At 41.6% G+C, this 27,003-nt stretch overlaps 1 protein-coding gene and 1 long non-coding RNA gene across 5 annotated transcripts; one reads left to right on the forward strand and one right to left on the reverse strand.

Annotated features, from left to right (window-relative positions):
- Nucleotides 1-675: 675 nt before the first annotated feature.
- LOC106579462 (single-minded homolog 1-A) lies at nt 676-21,905 on the forward strand. 4 transcript variants are annotated; one of them, XM_014159397.3, is made up of 12 exons: nt 676-933; nt 1,258-1,854; nt 7,396-7,499; nt 8,324-8,413; nt 8,547-8,655; nt 8,764-8,849; nt 9,188-9,387; nt 9,631-9,746; nt 11,907-12,054; nt 17,759-17,924; nt 18,197-18,623; nt 18,967-21,905. In XM_014159397.3, the coding sequence occupies exons 2-12, from the start codon at nt 1,680-1,682 to the stop codon at nt 19,719-19,721; spliced, it is 2,376 nt and encodes a 791-aa protein (XP_014014872.1). In that variant the 5' UTR covers nt 676-933; nt 1,258-1,679; the 3' UTR covers nt 19,722-21,905. The 4 variants fall into 4 exon arrangements, with proteins under 4 accessions (XP_014014872.1, XP_014014888.1, XP_014014881.1 ...); XM_014159413.3 differs by having other exon boundaries at nt 7,396-7,478; XM_014159406.3 differs by having other exon boundaries at nt 679-933; nt 9,631-9,737.
- On the reverse strand, nt 21,751-23,882 carry LOC106579601 (uncharacterized). Its single transcript, XR_001322687.3, has 2 exons — nt 23,808-23,882; nt 21,751-22,662 (listed from the first exon to the last, which is right to left on the reverse strand). It is a non-coding gene; the product is annotated as an uncharacterized LOC106579601 (long non-coding RNA).
- Nucleotides 23,883-27,003: the final 3,121 nt, after the last annotated feature.

Below are 27,003 nucleotides of genomic sequence, written 5' to 3' on the forward strand. Positions count from 1 at the left end.
CGTCCAGCGTTTCCATATCTGCCATCTCGTTTGGCAGTTTATCAACTGCATCAGGCAATTGAATAAGATCCGCGGACTAAATGCATTGTGGCACTGGTCTATCAACATACCTCGGGTTATGTTATGGAATTAAAGTCCATCTATAGTGCATGGTAATCTAACCTGCTATCCCCGAGATATTACATTTGAAAAACATTTTGTATACCTACTATTTTTGAACCACTTGACATTTTGAAATTTTACCATAATCGTGTTTATACTTTTTGGTTATTAGCCTACTATTTTATTCCTCCATTGCCCTAAACGTAGCCTATATTTCCTTATTAGGACTATGAAATATGAAAGCTTTGTTTTTAATCTGGAGAATCAGACGATAACAAACGACTAGCCCTATATGCTAAACTTGGTTCACACAGCATTAAAACAAATATCTAAAACAATGTATCGCTATAAAAATATATATATGTCAACGTAAGCCTATCTAATAAACGAATAACATTAGCCGTATGGCCCTCTATAGTGTCCCCAGGATGATTTCAACAAGGCTAGAGGTGGGGATCTACACGAGCAAATCCCGGATTCACATTGAGCACCGACACGTTTATAATAATAATGCCCAATAGGGAAATGGACCAGACTACTTACTGCCCAATGAGGGACAGGCTGGCTGGTAGAGACGCGGGGGTGGGCCGTTCTCAGATTCTACAGGAGAAATAGGGAGATCGAGTTAAAAACAGAGGAGGGTTTGAAAAACTACTTTTGATACACTCGCAACCCTAAAGCAGAGATGAGGGAAGTCTAGTTTGTCTCTGCTGTCGTAGTTCTACTGAGGATTTTCGGGGAAACTAGGACATGAGAACAGAAGTGAGAAGAGATAACATTGCTGCGGACTTCTGGAAAAAAAGTTGGGGTTGGTTGTATCGACGCTCGGAGGTAGGTTGATAATCTAGCATGTTTCTAATACTGTATCTGACACTGCCTTGAAACGAAGATACTGTCATTATAGACCACTAAAATGAGATTGTGCGTATTGACACTGTCTCTAAGCTAATTACAAAAGTTTAGTAAGCCAACCTAATTGGTGTGTAATGCGCATTGCAATCAATGGTCACCACAAGTGTGATGTTCACATTTTACATAAGCCTATCTGGTGCAATTGAACGTGTGCAAATTACAATTTTACATCAGTAGGCCTACTTGAACGATATTCGATTCAAAGTGTTAATGTATTCTCGCATATTATTATGATTTTTTCAGAGGGACATGATGTCTTCGGCAACGGTGTGAAGGACCTGACCTCCTCACAGAGATGTTGGGCCCAAGTGGACGTCATTTACAGTGAATCTGGAGCTATGGCCGAGTACTCCTCATAATATACAGGATACTCAGATCCTTCTTCGCCAGCTTAATCTATCCTGGAAGTAACATGGGAATGTTAATATTTTATTTCTGGATTTAGTCAGGAAGGAGAACCGAGCAGCTACGGCGTTATCTTGATGCACCACACAAGGTATCCGCGCCAGAGAAATACAGTTCGTGCTTTTGAAGAGCCAGCGCGTAAAACAGAATGCATGGGTGACAAAGTAGTAAAATGATCTAGAATTGAGATCGGTATATTGACTGACATTTATTGTTTGGTGAATTCACGCCCAGGTCGTGGAAAATAGAATTATTTGAAAATGAAAGAAAAATCGAAAAATGCTGCCCGGACTCGACGGGAAAAGGAAAATAGTGAATTCTATGAGCTGGCCAAACTATTGCCTTTACCTTCTGCCATCACGTCTCAGCTTGATAAAGCTTCAATTATTCGACTCACAACAAGTTACTTGAAAATGAGAATTGTTTTTCCTGAAGGTAAGGTTATTATATTAAATGTATATTATGATGATTATTAGGCTATTATAACAACCAAGGTTTATATTGATGTTATCATAAGTGTTATTGGTGGGTTTAACATTCTATTTGTGTTACAGATAAGCTTTTTGTTTTTGTTTTGATGCTAGATTTTCATGTTCTTATGCAAGGATAATAATTCAAATAAGGATTCCAAATGTTGCCACATATTATCAAATTACTTTGTTGCCTCATCTATACACTGATATGCATGTGTTATATTATAATGATGTCTTATAATGATGAATCATGTCATGTTATTAACGTTTTAATTCCCACTCTCATTCTGCAAAACGCCTGTGCTGCCACTTCTCCTCATTTACACGAATCATTGGGGAATCAATAAGACTTCAGTAATGATTGTGTTTACGTATGGGAGAGGTGTAGGCCTACATGCATCTAAATGAAGCTATATGTTGCATAACATAACTCGTTAGGCCCAATTAAATTCCATTCAATAATCTCGGCACTGTTGCACGTGAAGGGAATATTTTTATTTACCTATGTTATTTCCCATACTGATATATGGAATAGTTGTATATTTTAGTTGGTTATATATAGTCAAATATAGGCAATCAGTGAGATGGTCAAAATGCCATACGGACTTAAATAACTTTTGTAGGACTTTCGATTTATGGCCATGAAATTGTGTACATTTTATTAACTAGAAAATGTTTTTCATTGGAATTTATTCTATCGGAATCTACCCTAATGTTTATCCAAAACAAACTTTATTTATGCCTAAGTAGCCTAAAGATGGCAACTTTATGCACACAATGTCCTGTGAAATAAGTAGTATGCGCGCATAAATGGACCGTTGTACACACCTCTTTGTCTGTGAAGAATACACTGTGCGTGTCTTTTTACATTTCTACACGTGTAGTCCCCTTTCAGAGTCAGGCGACCATGATGCTCCTGGAAGACGATTAGCCGTCATTTGCACCTTCTCCTCGCGGTCTCAACGGGCCCCTGTTCTGCGTGACCGCTACAGAGCCGCGCCAATTAGCGTCGCCCGAGCGACTAGCGGTCTGATCCTTACGAACATATGCGGGGCCTTGCAACACTGAGGCAAAGAAGAGAAGCGACTTCTCAAGAATGACTTCTCAGGCTCAGGCTGTTAAGACACACACACACAAAAACGCACGAGAGTATATGGATTGTGGATTTTGCTTAAGATCGATTCCCCCTGTGTCGAATGTTGTTTTTAGGCCTATAGGCCTAAACTATGTATGACGTTGCAGGTGATCAACGATTCATCGCATGCACGGTCGTCCTGGGCGTACCCGTAGATATTAGCCTATCAATAATGTTAATGCAGTCAGTATAAGAAGTGGAACACTGCACGTAATAGATGAACATATGTCATATGAACATATGTCATCTAAAGTCGAATTGACTAATTCTATAAGCACACGCGATTGGTTGTTTTGACGTTGTTGTGACAACTGTCATATCTTGTCTGTTGTTAATTTGATCTTCATCAATATTTTACTGAGTTGTCCAAGGTCCACATATCTGATTTACACTATAAACCTACTTTTTATTGGGGGATTCCTCACGAACTAAAAACAAAAAAATACCATGATTTTGGGGGATTTTCACGAAATTGAATCCATAGAAGGGTCCTTTGGGGGAAGAATTGTTGACATATATTTGACATTTGTATCTTAAAGCATAATTAAGAAATAAAGACTTGAATTTCGAATATTTGTGACATCATCGTCTTACCCTTTAATATTCTATAATGTTTAATCTGTAGGTGCTACAAAGCAAAAATTGGTTTGATATGAAGCTTTACTGCTTGCTTTGTGATATTAGTAGTATTTTGATTTCAATAACAATTTTCTTACATTAATTTATAACAATTGAAAAATTTGATTTGGCAATTTTTTTTCAATATAGGCCTATGGTTTAACATAATATAGGTCTACCTACTCTACAGGCAAAGTTCCAGAGTGGGATCTCTGCTAGTTTTACATTTATGGACCATTTTATACAGAGAAATTGACAAAGTAGGCAATGTAACCAATCACAGCCCTCCTTTAACTTGCATCATTGCTCATCCTGCAAATCACCAGCAGAGGGCGACCATTTTGAATCCATTTTCACATTCACTCATTGATAATACTTACAAATTGGATTATTACTCGAAAAGTAGCAGAGATCCCACTCTGGAACTTTGATAGCCTGTAGAGTATATTATGTTCAGCAATATATATAGAAATTAGCCAAGTCCAAAATGGTAGCCTATATTTTCAATGTTCATGTTTTATATTTTTCAATATTAATACATTTATGTCATACATTTTTATAAGAAAATATAGCTGATATCACCGAGCAAGCGGTAAAGCTTCATATGACACCAATCTTTGCTTTGTAGCACCTACAGATGAAACGTTATCGAGTCTTAAAGGAGGCCTGTGTAAGGCGAAAATGTCATAAATATTTCAACCTCAATTAACTATTTCTCAATCATGCTTTAAGATACAAATGTAAAATATATGTCAACAATCCTTTCTCCAAAGGACCCTACTTTCGATTACATCTAGTGAAAATCCCCCAAATCTGTCCACTCCAATCTGTCATCTTTACATTTTAATTTGATAAGCCATGATAACCATAGAAGTTAAATTGGTACAGCATTCACAGGTGCAACAAATATAGCCTCTTACAAGGCACGCCTCAAAATATGTTAATGAGCCAGAAATAACAATAAGCCTACCATGCACCCACTAGTGGTGAAAAGGTTTTTGGCGCTCCAAAGATACGTTTTTTAAATTTTATTTTTACTGTTGATAATACCTAAAATGTGAGTTTTCGTTACAGTGTAGGCTATCGGCTATCATAGGCTATCAATTTGAGCTTCTTATAGATAGGCCCGCCTACTCTTTAATATTGATAAAAGAGGAGAGTAGAGAAAAATGTAAACCAGAAATAGTCTATCTAGCGTTAGTAGACTATGTACACCCGTTCTCACCAGAAGCTCATTTCAGTCACCGTTTGTCTGGGTGAATGGAATGATGAGGAAATTATGACAGGACTATGCTTAATTCGTTTTTTATCACCGTTCCATGATTTTATTAGGCTACAGCTCACCGTTTCCACACTTGATAAGGAAGCAAAGCATGCGGTCGTTTCCCAACACTAGCATATGGTAAAATAAACGGATGAAAAATTGAAGCTACAGTCTCACAGGGAGGAGGGGATAGTGGCTGTATGGGGGAATCTTCTGTATACTCCATTTAGGAGGGTTCTGTCACTGATGCGTTTTACGATCCGTATTGGGAGCCATGTGCTTTCCTCATTAAATAGCCTCTGCTGTTTTAAAGGGATGTCCAAACACACACACTGCTGCGTGGAGTGCAAAGCAAATCGCCTCGAAACACATAACACAATGTCGAATTAGGCCCGGAAAGTGACCGCGTTTATTGCAAAGAAAATGTTCCGAGTATTCGCCAGTAACATATTATATGAAAATGTATAGAGGTGAGAGTGTTTTATGGCCGTTATTGACAGCGAGCGGTCAATAACCTTTGCTCCACCCTATGTTGTCCCACCGTGTTGAATTACATGTCACATCAGAAAGAGAGCGGGAGAGACGTGTTGATGCGTTTGTTTTGCTGAAGTCTTCCGCCGCTGTTAGATTAATCGAAAACACAAACAGACATACAATGCGTATAAGGGCCACCTCACATTTTATTTGGTTCAACAAAATGTTTCGACAATAGATAACCATAACAGCAAACCATGTGTCTGGCTTGTCAAGCGTTGCTGACGCAAATATGGAATATTACAATCATAATTCCAATATAGGACATTATTAGCCCTAGCCCATTTCTTGGAAGGATTTTAAAGCATTTTATATTCCTATACGTTGTTGAAACCTGCACAATTAATGGGACACGATATATTTGTGTGTAGGCCTACAAAACCTATTATGCTTCTTCTAAGAGCTGAGGCCCATGTAAATAATGATCTAAATCAGTTGTGGACGCGCACGTGAGCAAAATAACAATTTGAGCTCAGAGAAGCTGGGAGCTTTTCCAACTGCAATTTTATAGCAGACGAATACAGTTTTCTTACCCTGCATGCGAGCAATTGAACACTCTTTCAGGACAGGGCTCTACAGACTAATCTTTGAGTCGTCGCTAACGCCTCTTTTGTTTGAAATGTAGGCCTACTTTTGTTCAGTTTGGAGCACTTCATGTCGCAGGAGTATCTTTAGATCCTATTTCTGAATGTAATGCCGAATTTAGTGATTATCTTAAGCGCGCGTTGATGTCGAAGAGCGAAGAGAGCCTAATTCCCTGCGGTAGGTCAAGTGCGAGAAGGCCCCAGCTCGAGCTTCCACACAGATTACCACGGCGCGGAGAGGCACAGACAGTCCCAGCTATGGTGTGGGACAAGTTACCACAGACTATTTGTGCATTTTTTTTTCTCCAACTGATTTTAAATCTAACCCTAATCTTAACCACACGGCGAACCTTATGCCTAACCCTAACCTTAAATTAAGACCACAAAAGCAAAAAAAATTCTCATACATTTTTACAATATAGCCAATTTTTACTTTGTGGCTTTGGTACTTAGTGGAAACCCACCTATGGGCCTGCTTAATTGCAATTACCTTAAAACGTGACGTGTTGACACACAAAAAAACGACCAAATCCCCCCCCCCCCCCTCTCCCCCCAAACAAATTTCTACACGTTACATTATCACCAGTAGGTCTATCGGTGATGGTCATTCATTAGAATGATATGAAATGTTAAAAGTTAAGAGATTTAGATTAAATCATTGTCTATTGAATAATATATGATTTTCCATATGATGCTGAATGGTCCAGCTCCTGTAGTGAAGAGGCTGCATATTTGAGTTGTGGTTAAGGAATCATTTGTTTGTTTCCGTTGTGTAAACGTGAAGTGCATTTTTGGTTAATATTAAAATGCGAAATGTTTCTGTTGTTGTTGTGATCTTTGCACGGGCACGTGTTTGTTTTCGTATGGAATTTGCATTTCAATCGGGATTGCGCGGTGGTTTACCGGGGACAGCAACTCTTATTTGCTTTATCGAGTTTTGTTGGTTCCTTCGGGTGTGCGGTGGAGGAGATTTGCACGTCCAATGTCTTGCCAACCTGTTTACAGTCCATTCATTGCGAAAATATTTTCGTTCGGTGTGAAATCAGGTGTGCTCAACTGAACGAATAATATTACGTTTTTAAATATAGACCCAAACATTATATTTATTTCAAGTGTGAATATTATTATGATATGGCTATCATTGATTTTAACGCTAATAGCCATATTATTACATTTACACAATTACGTCGAAAATGTATGCATCTCAAAGGCATCCTCTCTATAAGGATATTGGGCCTATGTAAGATTATTATTGTCATGTATGGTTATTATGATGATGAGTATTATTATGGCGCTTTTATTATAACTTATGTACATTCATTCTAAAATACACACTGATATTCACTTATTTTCCCATGTGTGTTGCAGGTCTGGGAGAGTCCTGGGGCCACGTGAGTCGGACCAGATCTCTGGATAATGTTGGGCGAGAGCTGGGATCACATCTGTTACAGGTGGGATCACATGTCCTACAGGTGCAGACTTATTTGAATTATGAACGCCATTTTTATCTTTGGAATATAATAGAAATGAAAAAAAAATGTCGAATGGAAAACGTGTTTTTATTATTGTAAATTCTGTATGCATGATTTATTTTTTTATTGTATTATTATTATCATCATCATTATTATTATTATCATTATCCCACGTGACAGCAGCAGTTGTCGCCCGTTATCCATGTTTTAAAAGGAGAGTGATTTTCTAACTCACAACGCCTCCCTCCTGCTGCTCTCATTCTTGTGGATATAAATCTGGAAATATCTTCAACGCATTCACAGTCACGCGCTGCGCCTCTCTTCTCTCCTCAGGGAGTCTCTAGTTAACAAGGGTTTGTTCCTACATGATCGTAACAACACTAAATGCAACACAGCAAAAGCACTATGGCCTAGTATAGCCGAAGTGCTAGACCATAATAATTATCATAATGATATTAATAAGTATGCAGACATTATTAGTGTTTTTCTATTGATAATTTCAAGATAATTAATAATTTCAATATAATTAATTTGGATACATTGAAGTACATTGTGTTATTATTATTATTATGCTAATTGGTAACAACCTTTTTGATACAGTCAACCGATAAAAAAAACACAATGCTACGATGCTGTCATAGACTTGTCTCCGATATTTTCCTTATTTTGTATTGACAACAGATTGATTGATTATTAATATGAGAAATTAAATGATCTAATAACCTGTATAGTAGCATTAATATGTTGGCCTAGCTAGGCAAAGATCTACGCACATTTTGTCCACATTGGACCTAATTAATATATACATTACATTTGTTTTTCAGACGTTGGACGGGTTCATTTTTGTGGTTGCTCCTGACGGGAAAATAATGTACATATCTGAAACAGCATCGGTCCATTTGGGCTTATCACAGGTACGCTGCTACTGATTGCTTTATTTTGCCTTCGATTTAAATCGATCCTTGTGCTTTGTGCTACGGTAGACATAGCCTATAGTCCTATGTTTTACGTTCCTTGAAAACAATGACTAAACGTATATTGTAACAGGTAGAGCTGACGGGAAATAGTATTTACGAGTACATCCACCCCGCTGACCACGACGAAATGACAGCCGTGCTGACAGCTCACCAACCCTGCCACTCGCACTTTGTCCAAGGTATGGTAGCCTGTGTGTGCTATGGTGACTGAATGAGCACTGAATCATGTGTCGTGGTATTTACATTATATGGTCGTCTTTGATTGCGTTTTCTCTCTGTCTTTGAAGAATATGAAATGGAACGTTCATTCTTTTTGAGAATGAAATGTGTCCTCGCGAAAAGAAATGCTGGTCTGACATGTGGTGGATACAAGGTAGGCCTATGTTGCTGCCATCTTTCTCTTTGTCGAAGTTGTTAGATGATATAGTCAGTCATTCCAGATTGTATTGATGGTGTGACTGAATTGTTGATAGTTGGCACATGGTCTTTATAAATGAAGCCTATATTTTCAACTCTTCTGGCAAACTGCAGTTGGTTTTTGAAAAATCCATCAAACTATAGTTTTAGCCCTGCTAGAAAGTCCATTCCCATGCAGTCCATAATAACATACATCTCTTGCAATACCTCTAACCTGGTTGAATACATATTTCCATATGTGTATTCTTATGTATTGTAGGCCTACATGCATATTTGTGTGTACAATTCTGTCAGGTGATCCACTGCAGCGGGTACCTAAAGATCCGTCAGTACAGCCTGGACATGTCTCCATTTGATGGCTGCTACCAGAACGTGGGCTTGGTGGCGGTGGGCCACTCTCTACCGCCTAGCGCTGTCACTGAAATCAAACTACACAGCAACATGTTCATGTTCAGAGCCAGCCTGGATATGAAGCTCATTTTCCTCGACTCCAGGTAAATACAGCATTTAACACCCCTCACACACAGGAGACGCTTAGTGGTCCCAAATACTTAAGGTTCCACTTGAAACAACTTCTAACGGCTTTGAAGAGCATTCATAACGTCTTCATAAACGCTATATAGACGCATGAGTAGTCATACACATCTGAAATAATGAGGAACATGCGGAAATTGGGTACGTTCTGTATGCATATGTATCTGTAATTCTGAGTGTATTTAATATTGTGTGTGTCCCAGGGTAGCTGAACTGACAGGCTATGAGCCCCAGGATCTTATAGAGAAGACCCTCTATCACCATGTCCATAGCTGTGACTCCTTCCACCTGAGATGTGCACACCACTTGTGTGAGTTAGGTTTGTTTTGCTCTCCTACAGTTACTATCTCCCAGTCCTCAGCACTAGAATTTTCTATCTGTGAAATATTAACAGTGTAGTGGCAATAGTATTACAAAAGGCATAACTAACACCACTGTCTGTGCTGAATGTTATACAGATATCTAATGTACTTACAGTGAATTCGGAAAGTATTCACACCCCTTGACATTTTCCCCCCTCATCAAACAACACACACTGCCCCATAATAACAAAGCAAAAACAGGTTTTTAGACATTTTTGCAAATGTATTAAAAATAAAAAACTGATATCATATTTACGTAAGTATTCAGACCCTTTACTCAGTACTTTGTTGCAGCCCTTTTGGCAGCGATTACAGCCTCGAGTCTTCTTGAGTATGACACTAGAAGCTTGGCACACCTGTATTTGTGGAGTTTCTCCCATTCTACTCTGCAGATCCTCTCAAGCTCTGTCAGCTTGGATGTGGAGCGTCGCTGCACAGATATTTTCAGGCCTCTCCAGAGATGTTCGATCAGGTTCAAGTCCGGGTTCTGGCTGGGCCACTCAAGGACATTCAGAGACTTGTCCCGAAGCCACTCCTGCGTTGTCTTGGCTGTGTGCTTAGGGTCGTTGTCCTGTTGGATGGTGAACCTTCACCCCAGTCTGAAGTCCTGAATGCTCTGGAGCAGGTTTTCATCAAGGATCTCTCTGTACTTTGCTCCGTTCATCTTTCCCTCAATTCTGACTAGTCTCCCAGTCCCTGCCGCTGATAAACATCCCCACAGCATGATGCTGCCACCACCATGCTTCACCGTAGGGATGGTGCCAGGTTTCCTCCAGACATGATGCTTGGCATTCAGGCCAAAGAGTTCAATCTTGGTTTCATCAAACCAGAGAATCTTGTTTCTCATAGTCTGAGAGTCTTTAGGTGTCTTTTGCAAAACTCTAAGCGGGCTGTCATGTGCCTTTTACTGAGGAGTGGCTTCCGTCTGGCCACTCTACCATAAAGGCCTGATTGGTGGAGTGGTGCAGAGATGGTTGTCCTTCTGGAAGGATCTCCCATCTCCACAGAGAAACTCTGGAGCTCTGTCAGAGTGACCATCATGTTCTTAGTCACCTTCCTGACTAAGGCCCTTCTCCCCCAATTTCTCAGTTTGGCCGGGCGGCCAGCCCTAGGAAGAGTCTTGGTGGTTCCAAACTTCTTCATTTTAAGAATGATTGAGGCCACTGTGTTCTTGGGGACCTTCAATGCTGCAGAATTGTTTTGGTAACCCTTCCCCAGACCAATTATTTTGACCTCATGGCTTGGTTTTTGCTCTGACATGCGCTGTCAACTGTGGGACCTTATATAGACAGGTGTATGCCTTTCCAAATCATGTCCAATCAGTTGAATTTACCACAAGTGGACTCCAATCAAGTTGTATAACGAGCAGCCTGGTGACCTAGATGCCAGAGAGGGAGCACACATGACAATCTCATAGCAAAGGGTCTGAATTCTTATGTAAATAAGGTATTTCTCTTTCTTATTTTTAATATATTCGCCCAAAAAATTATCTAAAAACATGTTTCCACTTTGTCATTATGGGGTATTGTGATTTTTTTTAAAAATGTAATCAATTTTAGAATAAGGATGTAGCGTAACAAAATGTGATTCATCTGATTGATATTATAGTTTCACGTCGCCAGAGTCTAAATTATTATCTGACAAATAAAATATAATCTTTTTTAATTATGTTTTATCAGTTTTAATATATTTTGTGTAATTGCAATAACCTGTTCTACTTTGAACAACATCCATGTTGTACTACAATCATATCGTCCACATTATGTTATACATGACCACTCATTATTTTGAACAATGATATAAGCAAGAATTTCAGTTTCCCTCTAACTCTCTCTCTCCCCCTCTCTTTGTCTGTCTGTCTGTCTGTCTGTCTGTCTGTCTGTCTGTCTGTCTGTCTGTCTGTCTGTCTGTCTGTCTGTCTGTCTGTCTGTCTGTCTGTCTGTCTGTCTGTCTGTCTGTCTGTCTGTCTGTCTGTCTGTCTGTCTGTCTGTCTGTCTGTCTGTCTGTCTGTCTGTCTGTCTGTCTGTCTGTCTCTCTCTCTCTCTCTCTCTCTCTCTCTCTCTCTCTCTCTCTCTCTCTCTCTCTCTCTCTCTCTCTCTCTCTCTCTCTCTCTCCAGTGCTGGTGAAAGGCCAAGTGACCACTAAGTACTATAGGTTCCTGGCTAAGCAGGGTGGCTGGGTTTGGGTCCAGAGCTATGCCACCATCGTACACAACAGCCGTTCCTCCAGACCCCACTGTATCGTCAGTGTCAACTACGTCCTCACGTAGGTACCTCAGCAAAACCCCAGAGGATAACACATGAAAGCCATTGTACAACAGTTATTTCTTATGTGATCCTTGGCGGATGACATACAGGACCAACACTACATCAGTGGGTCATAATATGTGTGCTAGTCCCACAGTGTGTATAGCCTACCCTTTTGCTTTGTCTGTACATCACCAATAAGTCTGTAGTACTGTCAGTGGAAAGAATGGTACTGTAGGTCTAGGGTGTCTGGTATTTCTTCAGTGGATGGTTATATCTCCTATCAGGAGGCATGGCACCGCAGAGAGAGATCAGCAGTCACATCTGTCCTTGATTTGTTTGGTGTGATGTGATTCCTGGCTCTGGGAGGGTCAGGTCAGGCCAGGCTTGAGCCTGTTCAGATTTTTACACAGCACCACACACACACACAGACTTCTTTGTAGCTCCGCTTAGCTGTCGTTTCCCTCTCTGATAAGATAATGAGTATTGGCACCCGAGGTTTACACAAGCCATCACCGCAAAGCAATTAACGAGAGGTTAATAAGATATATATTTATTTTTAGGTTAATAAGAAACGTGACACGTTTTTTTGTTCATTTGCTTAAATGACTTAAGTGTAGTGGATGAGGTGTTTGTTGAAGGTAAGTTTTGACAGGATTGTAAAAAGGACTTTTTATTTGTTGAGGTCATTTATAGTGCTTCGAAATCGTGTATTTTCGTCTCATCAAAGCCTGTCGACTGTGTTTTTTGTTGTTCTGTAGATGTTAGGATGAAATGTTCTGTTAGATTTTTCTGTCTAATAGGGTGAGAGTTTACAGTAGCTGACAGGAAGGCTGCAGCGTTCTATCACTGTTTTCAATTAGAATAATATTTTCTTGAAAAACTGAAAGTTGTTTACTGTCACTTTCTTCTGCTGTAGAATAGTTATTGTGTAGTAGTGTGGATGTCTGTGTGTAGAATAGTTATCGTGTAGTAGTGTGGATGTCTGTGTGTAGAATAGTTATCGTGTAGTAGTGTGGATGTCTGTGTGTAGAATAGTTATTGTGTAGTAGTGTGGATGTCTGTGCGTAGAATAGTTATCGTGTAGTAGTGTGGATGTCTGTGTGTAGAATAGTTATTGTGTAGTAGTGTGGATGTCTGTGTGTAGAATAGTTATCGTGTAGTAGTGTGGATGTCTGTGTGTAGAATAGTTATTGTGTAGTAGTGTGGATGTCTGTGTGTAGAATAGTTATCGTGTAGTAGTGTGGATGTCTGTGCGTAGAATAGTTATCGTGTAGTAGTGTGGATGTCTGTGTGTAGAATAGTTATTGTGTGGATGTCTTGTGTGTTGAATCGTTATTGTGTAGTTGTGTGGAAGTCTGTGTGTAGATAATGTTATTGTGTAGTAGTGTGGTGTCTGTGTGTATTATAGTTATTGTGTTGAGCAGCGTGGGGCTCTGTGTAGGATAGTTATTGTGTTGAGTAGCGTGGGGGTCTGTGTAGGATAGTTATTGTGTTGAGCAGCGTGGGGGTCTGTGTAGGATAGTTATTGTGTTGAGCAGCGTGGGGGTCTGTGTAGGATAGTTATTGTGTTGAGCAGCGTGGGGGTCTGTGTAGGATAGTTATTGTGTTGAGCAGCGTGGGGGTCTGTGTAGGATAGTTATTGTGTTGAGCAGCGTGGGGGTCTGTGTAGGATAGTTATTGTGTTGAGCAGCGTGGGGGTCTGTGTGTATTATAGTTATTGTGTTGAGCAGCGTGGGGGTCTGTGTAGGATAGTTATTGTGTTGAGCAGCGTGGGGGTCTGTGTAGGATAGTTATTGTGTTGAGTAGCGTGGGGGTCTGTGTAGGATATTTATTGTGTTGAGCAGCGTGGGGGTCTGTGTAGGATAGTTATTGTGTTGAGCAGCGTGGGGGTCTGTGTATTATAGTTATTGTGTTGAGCAGCGTGGGGGTCTGTGTAGGATAGTTATTGTGTTGAGCAGCGTGGGGGTCTGTGTAGGATAGTTATTGTGTTGAGTAGCGTGGGTGTCTGTGTAGGATAGTTATTGTGTTGAGCAGCGTGGGGGTCTGTGTAGGATAGTTATTGTGTTGAGCAGCGTGGGGGTCTGTGTAGGATAGTTATTGTGTTGAGCAGCGTGGGTGTCTGTGTAGGATAGTTATTGTGTTGAGCAGCGTGGGGGTCTGTGTAGGATAGTTATTGTGTTGAGCAGCGTGGGTGTCTGTGTAGGATAGTTATTGTGTTGAGCAGCGTGGGGGTCTGTGTAGGATAGTTATTGTGTTGAGCAGCGTGGGGGTCTGTGTAGGATAGTTATTGTGTTGAGCAGCGTGGGGGTCTGTGTAGGATAGTTATTGTGTTGAGCAGCGTGGGGGTCTGTGTAGGATAGTTATTGTGTTGAGCAGCGTGGGGGTCTGTGTAGGATAGTTATTGTGTTGAGTAGCGTGGGTGTCTGTGTATTGAGGTCATTAAGTTATCAGGTTTACAAAAGCTTATTCATGTCTATGGACTTGGCTGTTACCTTTGGAACCCTCACCCGGGAAGGGAAAGTCAGTTGGCAAGGTGTCTGTGGAATGAACAACATGTCCATCTGTCTGTCTGCAGACTGTGTCAACTGTCTCAGTCAGGCATAGGTTCACAAAGTATTTATTTTCTTCCTAATAGTTTTAATTTGTTTGGTTGAGTCAACCTGGCCTGAGGTGTCAGATAGAAGCGGTTTCACTGTTGGCACTATTCCATTGTCTCTATTGTCCTTGGCAAACCTCAATCCAGTCAAGCTTAAGTATTACAAAGAAAACGAATACCGTTTGAACCCAGGTCTGTTGGACTGTCTTTCTCAGTCAGTGGTATTGAGCTAAGTGTGGGCCTCCATCATGCATGAGCACTGATAAACAACACAATTTGTTTCAACCCAGTTTTCCACTGGAAAAGTCACCATAATGTTCAAACCGCTTTTCATTCTCCATGCGCTTGATTTATCAACTGAACTGAAAACAGTCCAGATATAGATTTATATATAGTCTGAGTCAAGCTTTATTGGTTCTGTGTGTTAGTATTGGCTCAGTACAGATGTAGAATCTTAATTTGATCACCTTGTTGCAGGAGAACTTTCCTACAATGCAGGAAATGTAAAACTTGTATTGTATTTGAGGTTTAAAAAGGCTTCTGAAGTTTGTAATTTCCACTTAGAAATCGTATAATTATAATCCGCATAATAATTCACATTTCCTGTTTCTGCAGGATTATTTTCCTGCTGTAGCAAACTGGCTCAAATTAAAATCCTACATCTGTACCTTCCGGTTAGGTCTGTGGAAACAGTGCCACTGCCTTCTAGGATGGGACATTTAGCCTATTTCCTGGTGTGCTGCTGTGTGTAATGTGTATTGCTGCAGATGTAAAAGTGTTTCAGTAAATTAATTAGGCCCATAAAACACTCCATTAGCTAGAGGAGGCAGAAGAGGCTTCTCCGTACAGAGGAGAGAAGAAGGATATGACTCGACATGCACTGCCGCAGCCGCAGACTACCACCCTCCCCAAATCCATAACGGTGTTTATGAGGTTTTAATTGATAGGCCATAAAGATGAGGAGCGTTTATGGCTGCCAGCTTGGTTAGAGAGTTTAGAGTTTGTGGATGGAGATTTTTCATTCCCCCCATGTGATCTTTTTTTTAACAATTGTTTTATTTTTATTGAATCACATACTGTACAGTCAATTAGTACTGTCTTGTGAACTCGTTGAGATGTTCCATCGTGTGATACATTAAGCTGTAATGAGACAATGTGCAAACGTGTTTTTTTGCCTCAACGTATCTGTGAGAATAGCATCAGTCAGTCAGTGAATTCATAGTCGCTCAGTTCATTAGCAGAGAGAGAGAGAGAGATAACAATACAATGTCATCCAATGAGTGTTCCTGTCATGTCTGAGGCTAAATAATAATGATAATAATGAGTTCATTGTTTCCCCCTAAATTTCTGAGAGAATGGCATGGGATTTAGTCAGTTTATCCGATAACTATCACAGCTCCTTTCTCACTGTTGTTATCACAGTTAGTGGTGGGTGATTCACACAGTAGCAGGTAGAGGTGTACTAGTCTACACTGATTAACACACAGATAGTAGGGCACACAGGAACACAGGAGTTCACCTCTGGTTGAACTGCATCTATGTGTATTAGTACTGATAACCTCTCTGCCTTGTCCTATTGGCTAGTACTGATAACCCTTCCACCTTCCGTCCTTTCCTATTGGACAGAGCCTGTCACTGTGATCCCTGACCTTTCTTAGGCAATACTCTGTGTTTACAGAGAGACACGAACACTTTATCACATAAAGTAGTTGGTGTGCGTGTCATGCACTGAAATGTGTGACCTGACCTGATCCCATGAGAATACTATTCTGTATGTTTTTGATGGTGTTTGTATGGAACGTGTATTTCTTGATCGTGATTGTGTGTGATTTAGAAATCAAAGATCGTGTGTGTGTGTATGTATGTGTATGTACCTGTATATGTGTCTGTGTGCGAGCGAGCATGTGCACATGCTTGGGTTGTGTGTGTCTTTTTGTGTGTGTGTGGAGGATGGATCAGTGTTTGGCCAGAGTAAACCATGTCCAGATTTTTCCATCCATCTTCTCCAACTTGATTCATCATAGTGAACAGAATCCATACGGGGAGGACTGGGACCTGAAATCAGCCTTGGCATTTCTAACACACTGGCCCATTTTCTTCCTTGAGGCCCCTACACTGGCCCAATTTTTCCCATTGATGGCACATTATTAGCCAGATAATGCAATTTTTTTGTGAAAATAAATCATGTTGGACAGTCCCACTTGGCAAAAAATGTACCAGCCCATCTGGCATTTGCCCGAAATGCCAGATGTCCAGTCCACCCCTGCTTTACAGAGAAATCAATTCCCACTTCCAAGTACTGTCTACTGGCATGGTGTTCCTGTGGGCTTGGTTTAGCCAGACATAGCCCTTAATCGCATGTGTATTTGAACGAACAGCCTCCCCTCTGTTGTATGTTTGTTAAAGGCCTTGTTACTATCCTGATGAAGAAACAAGTCCTTCCAAAAGCCGTGTGTGTGTGTGTGTGTGTGTGTGTGTGTGTGTGTGTGTGTGTGTGTGTGTGTGTGTGTGTGTGTGTCTCTCGCTCTTTCACTCTCTCGCTCTTTCACTCTCTCTCTTTCACTCTCCGCTCTCTTCTCACTCGCTCGCACGCACGCACACACGCACACACACACACACACACACACACACACACACACACACACACACACACACACACACACACACACACACACACACACACACACACACACACACACACACACACACACACACCATGCTTTAATTACCAAACAGATGTTAGTGGGTACTTGCACCCTGAGAGTGAAAAAAAGAAAATACCCAGGTAGACAAACGCACAAGCCACACCTCGATAAACAGTCGTAACAGTGGAGCTGCCTTGTCTTGTTTAATGATGGTCTTTATGTAATCCTAACACATAGTTAAATCAGGAATATATCTGTGTATCTACATCAGGGCCCTCCAACCCTGTTCCTGGAGAGCTACCATCCTGTAGGTTTTCACTCCAACCCTAATCTAGCACACATGATTGATAAGCTGAACCAGGTTAGTTACAACTGGGGTTGGAGCGAAAACCTACAGGAAGGTAGCTCTCCAGGAACAGGGTTGGACACCTCTGATCTACTTGATCTACAGTACATACTGTATGTGTATGTTTCTGCAGGGATACTGAGTATAAAGGAATCCAGCTGTCTCTGGACCAGGTGACGGACACCAAGCCCTCCTTCCCCTTCAGCAGTGCTCCCACCAGCCTCACTGAGAACCGCAGAGCACCCAAGAGCAGAGTGTCCCGAGCCAAGGCCAAGGCTCGACTGTCCCCCTACATACAGGTGAGGATCTATAGGAACATAAAGCACTGGTCCTGTACACATCCTACACAGAGGCAACTCTCTCTATTTGAGCCAGGATACTGCATGATCTATCAGTGATGGGAGGTGGCTTATACCTGATGTATCACTTCTTGATTACCTAGGTAATGACTGAGACTAATATTTCTCCTCTCTCTCACCTTGTCTCTCTCCCCCTCTCTCGTGCTCTCTCCCTCTCTCTCGCGCACTCTCCCTCTCTCTCGCGCACTCTCCCTCTCTCTTTATCTCTGCAGTACGCTGGTTTTCAGGCCGAGCGGTCAGAGTCGGACCAGGATAGCCCTTGGGCAGGATCTCCCCTCACAGACTCCGCTTCCCCTCAGCTGCTGGAGCAGGGGGAGGGGCTTGGCACCTCCTGTGCCTACAGGCAGTTCTCCGAGCCACGTCCCCTCTGCTACAGCCTCCCAATCACTGAGGAGCAACACCACCACCACACCCCCAGCGACAGCCACTCCCACCTCGATACACACGGCCACAAGCAGACGTGCGAGCGGGGCCGCTGTGAGGCAGGGAGGTACTTCCTGGGTGCTCCCCAGGGTGGGAGAGAGGCGTGGTGGGGAGCTGCCCGCTCTGTGTTGCCCCTGGCCAAGACCTCATCCCTGGAGAATGGAGAGGGATATGAGAGCAGCGTGCCCCACATCACATCCATCCACAGTCTGCATAGTAAGTCCCTATCCCTGGCCCTTTAGCTTGTATTACTGTAGGAGGCTGGAGATGGGTGAACTCCACTCTTGCAGGCTCAAAGACACACAGATTTGATTCGGGTTGGTACAAAAACCTGCTCACACTTCAGATCTCCCACCTCTGCTTTATTTAACCTTTATTTAACCAGGAAAAAATCTTATGGTTATAACGTCTTTGCAATGGTGACATGGAAGAGGTCAGCAGGAAAATACAGGTTAGTTTTAACACATAACCTGTAAGATAACATGCTGCTAACTCTGCTTAGCCCTGGATATAGCTTCCTGTTGGCTCTAAGATCAGTGTCCTGTCCCTCCCTCTACAGACCGTGGCCAATGGGACCAGGACAGTGTGGTCAGCTCGCCAGACGGGGGCTCTGCCAGCGACTCTGGGGACCGTTACCACGCAGACTACTTCCGGGCCAGCCCCCAGGAGCCGAGCAAGATCGAGACCCTGATCCGAGCCACGCAGCAGATGATCAAGGAGGAGGAGAATCGTCTGCAGCACCGCAGCAAGCTCCACCCAGGCCCTGACACTCCTTTAGGGCCTGCCAACGGCCTCCCGAAGGGCCCCGGCCCCTGCTTCACCACCGACTACCCCCAGGGGGTGCTACAGAGTGTGTTGTGCCGTGGCCTGGGTCAACTGGGTCAGGTGATCAGCCCCAGATCAAGCCCTGCCCCTCTCTCCAGGCTCAGCAGCCCAGGGTCTGACCACCGCCTCCCCAAGCCCAAAAACTACCTCCAGCAGACAGGACAGACAGACCTGTCCCCTCTCCCCCAGCCCCTGCACCACCAGCTTGGACGTCCAGGCCCCTGCTCATCCTCCTCCCCTACCCCTGCCCCGGCCCTCTACCCTTCCCACCCCCAAACCCAAACGGGGAGGCCCTATCTGGACAAGCAAGCTGCTACCTACTCCCTGACGGGCTATGCCCTGGAGAACCTGTATGATACCGAGAGCCTCAGGGACTTCTGTTCCTCCGCTGGCTCCACCCACTACGACGTGACTTCACACCTGCGCATGCAGGCAGAGCAGGGGCCGGGACACAAGGGGACCTCCGTCATCATCACCAACGGCAGCTAACGCCCGCTTGTCCAATAACACTAAAGGGATGTCTAAAATGTCAGCCTATTCCCTACATAAGGGAATAGGGTGCCATTTCCCTGCACGCTACTTTTAACCAAAGCCTGCGTAGGGCTCTGGTCAAAAGTAATGCACTACATATGGAATAGCCTGACATTTCGGGTGCACACTAAAACACATGAAGAAGAAACTGTAGATCCATGGAATCTCCATGCTATAGCCCAGCTTCAACTGCCTCTTCTGCATCTTAGCCAGCAAAAATACTTTTTTCCTATCCTACTTCTTGTGTTTCCTTTTCTTTGAGTTTTTACAGAGCTACGTTATTCGATTTGCACTGTCAGAAATTGAGTTTCATTGTGGGAACCTCATCCCTATGGTTGAAGATAGGGTTGTGGATATGTTTTTAGTTAACAGGGAAGGGTTCAACGTTAGTGCACTTTTTAGTGTTGGTGGTCAGAATCCCCTTATCACAACACAACTCTAGAGTTAAAGTCAACTAGACCTGGTTAAATTGATATATTTTTTGCCCGCGCTACAGACGGCTATATCGGTCTGCTAATACAGGACTAGTAAAGGCCCAGGGCACTACTTTTGTGATAATAATTCAGGGGGTACTGCAGCACCCTCAGCACCCCTACTTCCCGTAGCTATGATTAAAGGTGTGCAGTATAGAGATGAAGCAAAAATGACAAAAAAAAACTTCACAGACATCAATGATTATGCAAATTCATTCTATCTATGTTTTCCCCAGTAGGTAAGGTATGGATTAAGGGAAGTGTACACACACTTTCAGAAAAAGCAAAGAGGGGATTTAAGGGATACATGCAAGAGGTACATATGCCTATCTTTACATTGAGACATACAGCAGTTCACCTGGACTGTCAGGTAGCTAGCTCTACTTGGGCTAAATGTCTTGTTGGTGTGGATAACAATAGTTATTAGTGCTTTGGTCTGTCACCTCAGTGAGGATAACAACATTATATACAACCTCTAATGAACAACCTTATTGAGGTGTGATTACTGACAGGCTAAGGGTCAATATGATGACGTGGATTGTCTCATTAGCTAGGTGTAGTGGTAAACGCTGAGGGGGAATTTAGCACGCTTATAAGGTAAACACTGAAGTGGGAGTTAGCATGCTAACAAGGCTAAGATGAGAGTTAGCATGCTAACAAGGCTGAGGTGAGAGTAAGCATGCTAACATGGCTGACGTGAGAGTAAGCATGCTAACTCAGCTGACATGAGAGTAAGCATGCTATCTCGGCTGACGCGAGAGTTAGCATGCTAACTCGGCTGACGTGAGAGTTAGCATGCTAACACAGCTGACATGAGAGTTAGCATGCTAACATGGCTGAGGTGGGAGTTAGCATGCTTATAAGGTTGAGCGTGTGTGTATCTCCGAGGCATGTCTTGTTAAATTGTCAACAAGGGTAATTGTACAGTAATTGTACTGGAAAGAGATGGTCATTGTTTATTGAACATATGATGAGATGAAGGAAAAATCAAGAGAGGTGAAATGGAGAGGTTGTGTCTGCTGTGGTTGATTGACTAGTGCACTGTTTAGGAGAGAGGTTAGGACACTTTCTGTCTAATATTACAGAATGATGCCATGGCAACGCTTGCTTGTACCATGATGCCGTGGCAACACTTGCTTAGTACCATAATAATGAGTTGTATGACAATTCATGATATGTTTTCACAAAGTCATGATACATGCAGCAATATGCAATCCAACTGGTTGGGTAGTCGTTTAGACAGCCTAAATAATCATCACATCTGATCATGCTAATGCTTGTTCGTTATAAGCTTGCATTACCTTTCACTAACGCTTGTGACAACCTTCATATCATGTTTATTATACTGTTTTGTAGGCAGTGTGACACATTTTAAACGTTCCCTTGGATTCTATTGTAAATGTGGTTACCATATCTCTTATATTTATACGTTTGGATTTGTTAGTTTTCTGAATTGTGCTTCTCCAAAGTTATTTATGATGTAAATATGCTCAGAAAAAGACACCACTTTGAAGCACAGGGGAAAAGTTGTATTTATTTAGTGAATGTTTATTTTGGGTTTTGAAATATAGTTGCAATCAAAACAGTCTGCTTGCATATGAGTGTGTTTTGATTTAAACAAATTCTATGAAAAAATTAAATAAACAGAACACTTTTTGCAAAGAAAAAATGACTCATAATTGAAATGTGATTTATATTGTAGGCTACTGTAATCATTTGAGTGTAAATGCAATAATGAACTTATATTGGCTATAGATGGTGAAAAACATGTTTAAAAAAAATCTATTAGACTTCATGAAACTGAATATTTACTGTTACATTTACCCATAAAAATAAAAGTATTGCACTCTGACTAGCTAATAATACACAAAAAAGACTGAAGTGGAATGCAATTTTTTTTTTAAAGACTTTAAAAAAGACACCCCAAAACTGTGATATGTTTACTATGTTTACTTAAACAATTTTCTGCAATGATTCAATTTAATAGCATTTCAGAGATGGGACATTTTAGCAGTGAGAAGCACACTAAATGTCCCCTGGTTATGTGTGGCTGCTACGGCAAATAAAGAGACTGATGAAAATCGATACGGGACGATCTCCAATTAAGCGAGAAGATTTGTGGGTCTAGAGAGGTCAGTGATGAGGAGCTTCCCCCTCTCTCTCTCTCTCTCTCTCTCTCTCTCTCTCTCTCTCTCTCTCTCTCTCCTCCCCCTCTCTCTACTGTCTGATGGATGTTTACTGGGTGTTTGCTACAGTCGTTTCAACCCTAGACAGCTCAGGCTCCAGCACTGCATCACTTTCCCCATCCCTGTGCCTCTGTCTGTCATAGATATTACAAGGACATTAAGACCATTTAATCCCACAGGTGGTGCTGGTTCTTCTTCTTCTTCTTCTTTCTCTTCATGTTCTTCACTTTACTTCCTCAGCTAGGACCAGAAGGAAGGAGATACTTGTCATGGTATTGGACTTTTTTTTTTAATCACAAGTTCATACAAAGGAACATAGGTTGATAGGCAGGCTAGAGAGCTGATTTATAAACCATTGTTTATGAACCATTATTAACATAATAAGATTTATCCTGAAATGTCAGAATACACAAAAGCAATTTAGGAAAAAAAACAAGTGCATTGGAATCTAAATTACCAAAAAGTCCTAGTGATCGAAAAAATTGTTTTATCCCCTATGGGAATCCTGCAGAAAATAATTCTGCAGAAAATCTTGTATAGGAAGTCATGAGGATATTCCGCAGGATTATTGGGCCCACTTTCCTGTAGGACAAACCTGCTGGATCCCTTCCTCATCCTTCAGAGAATTTAATCTAGGACAATCCACAATCTTTCAAAAGATTGGATGGAAAGCACAATACAACAGACTGCATGGTAATTTTGATTGTTTGATTATCCATTTCACCATCACTGCAAAGTAGATGATTTGTAGGATCATGGTAAAAGCATATTTTGTAACAAGAGTGCGAGTAATGGTGACATTACATGACCAGCTTGTGAAGTTAAACGGTTGTCTGCAATGGTAAATTTAGTAATAGTTGGTTTTAATATGGCTGGAACACAAACAACATAGTGTATGTGAGTTTGTGTATGTGTTAGACTCTTATTTTTTCTATTTTACCCTCTTTTCTCCACAATTTTTGATCTTGTCTCATCTCTGCAACTCCCCAACGGGCTCGAGAGAGGAGACAGTGGAGTCATGCGTGACCCGCCTAACCGCACTCCTTAACACCCGCCAGATTAACCCGGAAGCCAGCCGCACCAATGTGAGGAAACACCGTTCAACTGGCTATCGGAGTCAGCCTGCAGGCACCCGGCCTGCCACAAGGAGTCACTAGAGCGCGATGAGCCAAGTAAAGTTCCACGTGCCAAACCCTCCCCTAACCCGGACCACGCTGGGCCAATTGTGCGCCGTCCTATGGGAATCCACGGCCGGGAATTAAGCCGGGACTATAGTAACGCCTCTAGCATTGTGATGCAGTGCCTTAGACCGCTGCATCACTCAGGAGGCCCCTAGGCTCTTTTTAAAAGGAGAAATGAGAGGCTGAAACTGTGTGTGCTGTTACCTTCGCCTGCATGGCTATCCAGTGCTGCCTTCTGTGGTAGTCAGTCTCACTGTTGTTTATAGGCTCTGTCTTAACTGGAGAGGAGAGGAGAGAGATGAGAGGTGCATAGTTCAGAATATAAATGCAAGAACATCTGTGTGCGTGTGTGTTACATAAAAAAAGCAAAAAAACAGAGCAAATTATATACTGTAGTAGTAAAATACAACCTACTAACCCTTAACATAACTAGTAGAATACTAGACTAATGGAGCTGCAAATGAGACAAATAATCAGAAACAGATGAGTAAATGTATTGTTTTCTCATGCACTTACCAGCTCTAATGTGGTGTGGTGGCCTTCTGCTAAATAGAAGGTAAAGAATGACAGTGAAATGCTAGGTGTGTGTGTGTTTTCTGTGCTCCCTGTAGTCTAAGCTGTAAGGGGAAAGAACTCACATTGCGGTGGTAAGGAAACTGTCATAGCAAGCTAAACATTAAAAAGAGAGAAAGTCATGTTAATATCAATGTCCATTTAAGTCAAACGATTTGTATATTCAATTGAGACAATATATTTCAGTGAAACTAGATAAACAATGTTTTAAACCCCTCTTTACTATTTACAGTTGAACAGTTTACATACATTTAAGTTGGTGTCATTAAAACTTGTTTTTCAATCACTCCACACATTTCTTGTTAACAAACTATAGTTTTGGCAAGTCGGTTAGGAAATCTACTTTGTGCATGACACAAGTAATTTTTCCAACAATTGTTTACAGACAGATTATTTCACTGTATCACAATTCCAGTGGGTCAGAAGTTTACATACACTAAGTTGACTGTGCCTTTAAACAGCTTGGAAAATTCCAGAAAATGATGTCATGGCTTTAGAAGCTTCAAATAGGCGAATTGACATAATTTAAGTCAATTGGTGGTGTACCTTTGGATGTATTTCAAGAACCAAGTCTGGTTCAAACTCAGTGCCTCCTTGCTTGACATCATGGGAAAATCAAAAGAAATCAGCCAAGACCTCAGGAAAAAAATTGTAGACCTCCACAAGTCTGGTTCATCCTTGAGAGCAATTTCCAAACGCCTGAAGGTACCACGTTCATCTGTACAAACAATAGTACACAAGTATAAACACCATGGGACCACGCAGCCGTCATACCGCTCAAGAAGGAGACGCGTTCTGTCTCCTAGAGATGAACGTACTTTGGTGCGAAAAGTGCAAATCAATCCCAGAACAACAGCAAAGGACCTTGTGAAGATGCTGGAGGAAACAGGTCCAAAAGTGTCTATATCCACAGTAAAACGAGTCCTATATTGACATAACCTGAAAGGCCGCTCAGCAAGGAAGAAGCCAGTGCTACAAAAACACCATAAGAAAGCCAGACTATGGTTTGCAACTGCACATGAGAACAAAGATCATACTTTTTGGAGAAATGTCCTCTGGTCTGATGAAACAAATATAGAACTGTTTGGCCATAATGACCATCATAATGTTTGGAGGAAAAAGGGGGAGGCTTGCAAGCCGAAGAACACCATCCCAAACGTGAAGCACGGGGGTGGTAGCATCATGTTGTGGGGGTGCTTTGCTGCGGGAGGGACTGGTGCACTTCACAAAATAGATGTCTTCATGAGGAGGAAAATTATGTGGATATATTGAAGCAACATCTCAAGACATCAGTCAGGAAGTTAAAGCTTGGTCACAAATGGGTCTTCCAAATGGACAATGACCCCAAGCATACTTCCAAAGTTGTGGCAAAATGGCTTAAGGACAACAAAGTCAAGGTATTGGAGTGGCCATCACAAAGCCTTGACCTCAATCCAATAGAAAATTTGTGGGCAGAACTGAAAAAGCGTGTGCGTGCAAGGAGGCCTACAAACCTGACTCGGTTACACCAGCTCTGTCAGGAGGAATGGGTCAAAATTCACCCAACTTATTGTGGGAAGCTTGTGGAAGGCTACCCGAAACATTTGCCCCAAGTTAAACAATTTAAAGTCAATGCTACCAAATACTAATTGAGTGTATGTAAACTTCTGACCCACTGGAAATGTGATGAATGAAATAAAAGCTGAAATAAATCATTCTCTCTACTATTATTCTGACATTTCACATTCTTAAATTGAAGTGGTGATCCTAACTGACCTAAGACAGGACATTTTTACTCTGATTAAATGTCAGGACTTGTGAAAAACTGAGTTTAAATGTATTTGGCTAAGGTGCATGTAATCTTCCGATTTCAACTGTAAATGCAATCACTTCCTTATTTACGTGACAGGTCATGATTGGTCACGTGACTTGGATAATGTCATCAAGTGCTAGCCTAGACATTCAAAAAATATAATCTATCACCATCCATTTCAAAACACTTAAAAACTTGTGACAACAGTACTAAAGAGACATAGCAAGACGGATATCAAACATCATTTGTCACTTTCCATGGAAGCAAAAGTTGTAAACGCTTTGTTTTTGTCAGAGCTAGCCAGCTAGCAGCCAGTGGTAGAAAACATGCTAGCTAAGCTTGCTAACTTACTCATAAAAATATTCTGCAAACACTACATATAAAAAATAACTATGCTACCTCCTAACATGTTCATATAAACATTTGTTGTAGTTTTAGTATGCTTCTCTGACTCCTTGCCTGTAATTGTTTTTTAAATTAGCAGTAGTTGAACTAGCTAAACTGCCTCAAAGCCATTTCCTCAACTGCCAAACTGTCAACTGTTGCTATAGTGACCAAGATGCCACATGACCTTTCCTCTTCTTGTTGTAAATTGTAAAGGACAGTTAAAACCAAGTTTTTTGGGATATACAAAATGATGTGCACTCATCTCCATATACAATCTATGGCCTCCTTCAGCAGTTTGACTCTATGATAAAATATCTAAATTCTGCAGGAATCATGCTGGGATTTATTTGGTCCTGCAGGAATTGCCAGGTCCTGAAGCAATTGCCATATCCTGCAAGACTATCAAAATCCTGCATGTTTCGGTCCTGTGGTATTCAACCTGGAAATTATTTAGTCCTGCAGGAATAAACATATACTGCAGGAATATAAAAATACGACAGGTTTCATACCTGAAGGATTCCTGCAGGAGTTTACTCGGTCCTTCAGGAATTACCATATCCTGCAGGAATATCATAATCCTGCAGGCTTCGATCCTTCAGGATTCATGTCATGGTCCTACAGGAATTGCCATCTTTGTTCAAGATTGTC

This window comes from Salmo salar, chromosome 02 (assembly GCF_965601325.2).
Source record: "Salmo salar chromosome 02, fSalSal1, whole genome shotgun sequence".
Lineage (NCBI taxonomy): Eukaryota > Metazoa > Chordata > Actinopteri > Salmoniformes > Salmonidae > Salmo > Salmo salar.